Genomic DNA, 6,164 nt, shown 5'->3' on the forward strand with positions numbered 1-6,164 from the left:
AACTGCAATGCAAGCTGCAAAGTATATATTGCAAAGCCACGCCGCTGGGCGGCTGGACTGCGCTGATACTCGCCTCACTGTTTGCGACGTCGTCTGCACGTGTAATTGTTGCGTTTTTCTCTGTGATGTTTCCATAAAACGATTGTTAGAACCAGCTTGATATGGCCCTTCGCAGCAGTTTTCGAATTGCTTTTGCAAGTGTTACTGCATTTCCACTAGAACTTCGTACATCGTCATCACTTTTAGCACGGTGCCGATCCTCACGATCAATACACACGAGTACTCTTTGCAATGGGAAAGGCAATAAAGACGGTAATGGTGATTCTCTAGACATGACGACCCCAAAAAAAATTTACAAAGAGAATGTCCCCGATCTGTTCCGTCGGTCAGCAAGTTTTGACAGCGATACACCAAAACGAGTAGACGACGTTTGGTCCACACCGACTTATCCGGTTGAATTTAAGATACCAGAGGAAGAGAAAGAGCCACAACCTGTACGGATTGATCCGAAGGATACGAGTGTACTCCTATTTCCTGGACAGGTAACGCAAGTGTGCCCTTGACCCGATCTTTTCTACATTTATTCAATATGCTTCTTTGTTTTCAGGGTGCGCAATTTGTTGGCATGGGAGTGCAACTTCTTGAATACCCCAACGTGAAAGAAATGTATGAAAGAGCCAGCGAAATCCTTAAGTATGACCTTCAAAGGCTGTGCATTGAGGGCCCAAAGTTTGAGCTCAGTCAGACTGTTCATTGTCAAGCGGCAGTTCTGGTTACCTCCTTAGCAGCAGTCGAAAAGTTGAAAGAGCTACAGCCATGGGTGAACAACATACCTACTATACGAATTGCTAATGCATTTTTTGCGACACGTGGAAATCCTTGAACAGTGCTTCTTTTCTTTCAGGCAATCGAAAACTGTGTGGCAACAGCAGGATTTAGTGTAGGAGAATATGCTGCTCTTGTCTTCAGCAGGGCTATTTCGTTTGAAGATGGTGATATACTAAAACATGTGAACTGTGATTGGTAAATGTATTCATGTCCATCTTTGCTCAACAGCGGTGCGTTTAGTCAAAATTCGTGGCGAAGCAATGCAAGCTGCCTCGGAGTTGGAGCCGAGTGGAATGATGACGGTATTCCTGTTGCCTACAGCCAAGCCAAACTACATCTGCCACCTTGCTCGAGAGTGGTGTGCCCGTCAGGGCAAAGATAACCCTGTCTGCAGTGTGGCTAACTATCTTTTTGCAAACTGCAAAGTTATTGCTGGGCACGAAGAGGTAAGGATCGTCCCCATACTTGGCATCATTCATAGCAGATGATGCATTTTAAAAGGGGGAACACAGAATGAAGAGGATGGAAACCACACACACATATAATGTGTAGCCACACGTATACTGGGTGCTTATCGAGGAGTGGGCCAAGATTTACCTAAATTCATGATTCACCTGTTCTTCGAAAATTGTGCTCTGTACACCTATTTGTAATGTGACCTACCTAGATATAATATTGTTGGAACAGCCAGTGCCGCTCTTTATGAGCTTTCAAAATTAATTTTCTTAATTAATCAAAATAGGTTACTGGTGGAAATTAGAAAGTTGTAGAGCAGAGTCCCAAGGTTTCTAATGTGCAAAAACGGAAACCGCAGCGAGCTTCTGTGGTGCAGTATGAAAGGAGCAAAAACGCTAAATCTGTGTGCGTCCGGCGGAGTTCAGTTTTACATGTGGCTGTTTTTTCATCTCCCCCTTGTTGAATAGCACTCTCTGTCTGCTTGCTGGCTGTTCCTCAATGTGTGGTGCAAACTGACATGCGCTTCTTTCTATTTCTTTGTTGTCTCGCGCTACTTCACAGATAGAAAGTTCTGAGAACAACAACAAAGATAAGGTTTACTTTTGACTTCATTTAATTACAGAGCAGGGGCACACCACACATCGCAGAACGGCAGTGAGTGCATCGAGAGTGATTGAACATAGCGGGGAGGGGGACATAAAGCATCTGCGCCTAAAACAAAACTTATATATTTTGCAGTTTTCTATCTCTCATAGTGCACCATACGCACCAACTTAAACCGCGGACACATTTTTGTTAATTAAGGAAATTAATTTTGAAAGTTCGTTAGGACTGGCACCAATATTACAATATGGCTGTTCAACCAATAATACATATAAGCAGGCCACATTGCAAATAGATGCATGCAACCAAATTTTTGAAGGAAAGCTGAACCATGAATTTAGGAACCTTTTGGTCCGCTTCGTAAGAGGCACCTTGTATAATAGCCAAGAAGAAAACAAGGTTCCTCCACATTCTCTTCTTCCGTGACTGTTCTCATTATATTTCCTCCATGAGTAAATGTCTTGCACTATAGGCTCGAATGTTGGAACACTGCTCTGTCAACATGCGGTGCAGTGTGTGCAATGAGGAGAGGTAGTGGATGTGAACTCGGGCTTCAACCTCAAAACCCAGAAAGTGTTCACTTTTGAGTGAGATTCTCGTAAAGAATGAACTAACATCAATCCTGACGCCATTTGGTCACCAAAACAAAAACACAAAAAAATACTTGTGGCTGAATGGGCACGGCCGGGAACCATTATGAAATTTAACTTAGTTGCTGCACTGATACACTTCTTAACGATTACGTAGGTTATACAGTCAAAATACACAGAAAAAGCAAAGAAATTTACACTTGGTGTCAACAAGAAAACTATCGGAAAGTGAACTAAGTAAAGCAACAGTGACACAGCAGAAATCTTCATAATCAATCACAAGGGAGTCATGAAGAAGTTGACAATATCAGCTAACTGACCATAAGCAGAGTTAGAGGTAACTCGTTACTGTAACTAAGTTCCTTTTTTTGGTAACTTGTAATTTAACTCTGTACTTTTGTGCCGTGGCAACTTTCAGAGGAACTCTTTCCTTTTTCAGGTAACTTTGCCAAAGTAACATAAGTTAAGTTCCAAGTTACTTTTAACCAGGGTGTCGAACCGCAAAAAATACGGGTACGGTTCGGGTTCGCGTTGTTTTGATTTCGTTCCGGTTCGGTTCCGGTTCGGCCACGCCAAGAATCGAACCGGTTTGCAAACCGGTTCGCAGCCCCGAACCGGTTCGCGAACCGGTTCGCGAACCGGTTCAACGCTTCCATTTATATGTTCGATAAAACTGCTTTTATCAGGACATGCGTGGCTAATAGCTTACTGCTGTTGTCTGCATTGACGTCTCTAGCGGTGAGGTAGCCCTTTAGCGAGAGAAATGAGGAATGGATGAACACTTATTGCAAATAGAGTCCACGCTGTTGAAGCGGTGTAGTCCTGCTACTTTCTGTTCCCAAAATCTTTTTTTCACACGCACAGTGCCAGCAAGATACACTTAAAGGAAGCCTAATAAGATGGACAGCGTAACATAGACGACAGTACTAGCCGGCACACTGCCTTCGCAACGTGAATCGATCTGAAACTGTACTGAAGCATGTTGAAAATAAGCCTGCCAGCCTTACTCTGTCCGAGCTCACAGCAGTGTACTAGTTAATCCACAACATAAAGGCAATATGTCACGACACAACTGCACTACCAATAAGCAGAACCACATTTACTTTTCAAGCCACGACCAATCAAACAGGCACCGTTCTGCGTACGCTCCTTCTCCACTTCTCATGTTTCTGACTTGTTTAATTTGTACCGCTCACGTGTAAAGGGAAATCTTGGGCGCTTATTTGATCGCATATTCGTCCTGTAGAGCTACATAACTGGCCTACTCCATTCCTGTTTCATTCTTTGGCGTGGCACCTCGTCTCTGAAGAGTAGACGCCGCAACGCGTGCGGGGCGCTAGCCGCGGCGCTCACAAGGACAACTGCGCTTCAACATGTTAAAATGACGCTGGAAGTATACTTACTATACGTCGTCGTCTGACTGCTAGGTGAAAATTTCGGAAATCCATGATATAGGCGCGTGATGATGATACCAACGTGTCTTCGTTCGAGGATAGAGAGGAACTCTTATGCTGACTTCTTTTATGCCCGAACCGTTTTGTTGCGAACCGGTTACCGCTATTATTTTTTACGGTTCTGCTCCGGTTCGGGTTCAACAGTGTCATGAAAATTTCGGTTCGGGTTCGGTTCGACACCCTGCTTTTAACTCGCTTTTCACTCACGTCCACATATTTTCTTGCTTTCTCTCCGGTTCCTTCATGGCATTTTTTGCCATAAAACGTGATATTCAATCAAAGACAGTATTTCATTCAGGAAGTAAGAACCGCTGCCATTGAAATGAAGCTGAACCATTGTGCGCCCACATGGAGTAAGATGCAAAACGTTCGAATAGACCTCTACCAGAGAAACGTCATCATGGCATTGGTAGACAGACTGAAACCGAAACAAATCGGAAGGAGAGGGCTGGGTTCCGCGAACGGGCACTTGTTCTCTGCCTCCCATTGAAAGAAAAGCAGGACCGAGGGTCGCGTTCCTTTATGGGACCATATCGTAATCCCCTCAAGACCGTGGCTTTCGGGCGTGACCATGTTCACCTCTAGTGTTGAGCGTACTTCAGTTCTACCAAATTTGTGGCGCTGTCGAACACTATGACGTCATTTGTTTACAAACAGGGAGATGTCTATTGTTGGACATAAACGAAAACTATCCAAGCGTGTTGCACTCCTCCGCAGGCAACTCAAGGTCTAACTCAACTGCTCCCGCGCGCTGCACCTGCATAAGGCTATTTTGTGTCCGAAGTAACTTGGATGTAACTCATTCTTTTTGTTAAGTAACTCAGTAACTGCGAGTTACATTTCAGGCTGAGGAACTTCGTTATTAACTTAGTTACATTTTGCACACGGTAACTTAACTTGTAACGAGTTCTTTTTGATGGGGAACTTCTCAATCTATGACCATAAGCAACAGCAGTGTTCTATGGACGACGAAGACAGTGTCCCACTGCTGCTACGCACAAGCTTGATTTCTCTCTGCAGTGCCCTAGACTGTGCAATGAAGCAATGAGTGATGGATCCATCCTGTTTAATATAAATAAAGGCTAATCCATTTACTACACTACAATGATTACTCAGATGTCATGCTTGCAGGTTCGTCCTTTTCAGTGTTATTATGGCTAAAACACTGGCATCACTTACCGCTACGTCCCGCTCAAACTAGTCAAAACCTAGTCACTAAAACAATAAATTAGAAGAAAAGTACAAGGAAGAGACATTGCCATTAGATAAAGCTGGGAAAGCGCAGAGCTTAAAAATGGGAGAGTAAGTACTGAGTTGGGGGCATATTTCAAGGAGTACAGATGCTTACTATCATTTCTTTTCTGTTTTTCTTCGATGTTTTGTTCCACTTGAGCCCTCAAGATGTGATTGGATACAATAAAAAAGCAATTAATTAATAGATTAAAATAGCAATATCCGTGGAAAGCACATGAAGCACATTAACAAAAGTCCTGACAGCTTCCGCTTGCTCTAGAGACGACCACAGCAACCATAGCCACACAAGCTGCGATAGAACGATGACTATGTGTCGTACGGCAATACGTTTAGTTAAACACGTATTACAGTTATGTTGCAGGACCATAAACAGTGTGTTAGTGACATTTAGTGCAGTAGTATTACATCGCATGCCTGAACCTTTGCTTATTCCATAGTTTGAGGGTAGAGCAGTGACAACTGCCCAAAGAAATTAACTGTGGCATTTTTTCATCTTCCGTAGGCACTCCAGTTCATTGAAGTTAATGCTCGTGACCTCGGCATCAAGAAATATAAGAAGCTCTCAGTGAGTGGAGCATTCCATACCAGCCTCATGGCTCCAGCTCAGAAAGCTTTAGCCAAGGCCCTACATGCAGTACACATTGACTCACCCCGCATTGCTACACACAGCAATGTGGATGGTGAAGCATACTGGAGTGATCCAGATGAGATACGACGTAGGCTTGAAAAACAGGTTGTGCACCCCGTCAAATGGGAACAGCTCTTGCACAATATCTATGCCAGAGAAGACGGAGAAGCATACCCAAGGACATTTGAGTGTGGACCAGGGAATTCTTTGCGTGCTATACTGAAGGTGGTAAATGGAAAGGCATGGAACATCTCTGAGGGTGTGGATGTATGAAGTCATGGTCATCACATGGTAGTTTTGTATTAATAAATGCAGTAATGACCCAGGAGGTTATTCAACTTTATAAACACA

The 6,164-nt window shown here is 43.7% G+C and overlaps 1 protein-coding gene across 1 annotated transcript; it reads left to right on the forward strand.

The window, feature by feature from the left end:
* The first annotated feature begins 47 nt into the window (after positions 1-47).
* Positions 48-6,164, forward strand: LOC135377738 (probable malonyl-CoA-acyl carrier protein transacylase, mitochondrial). The gene is made up of 5 exons (XM_064610381.1): positions 48-542; positions 608-820; positions 905-992; positions 1,057-1,274; positions 5,688-6,164. The coding sequence occupies exons 1-5, from the start codon at positions 162-164 to the stop codon at positions 6,084-6,086; spliced, it is 1,299 nt and encodes a 432-aa protein (XP_064466451.1). The 5' UTR covers positions 48-161; the 3' UTR covers positions 6,087-6,164.

The sequence above is a fragment of the Ornithodoros turicata genome, chromosome 1 (genome assembly GCF_037126465.1).
Source record: "Ornithodoros turicata isolate Travis chromosome 1, ASM3712646v1, whole genome shotgun sequence".
Lineage (NCBI taxonomy): Eukaryota > Metazoa > Arthropoda > Arachnida > Ixodida > Argasidae > Ornithodoros > Ornithodoros turicata.

What these genes read in the sequence shown, in the direction of transcription:
- LOC135377738 (XM_064610381.1), top strand. Translation starts at nt 162, where the DNA reads ATGGCCCTTCGCAGCAGTTTTCGAATTGCTTTTGCAAGTGTTACTGCA. An exon ending in TACTCCTATTTCCTGGACAG is followed by an intron (nt 543 to 607) that starts GTAACGCAAGTG and finishes CTTTGTTTTCAG; the next exon opens with GGTGCGCAATTTGTTGGCAT. An exon ending in GGCTATTTCGTTTGAAGATG is followed by an intron (nt 993 to 1,056) that starts GTGATATACTAA and finishes TTTGCTCAACAG; the next exon opens with CGGTGCGTTTAGTCAAAATT.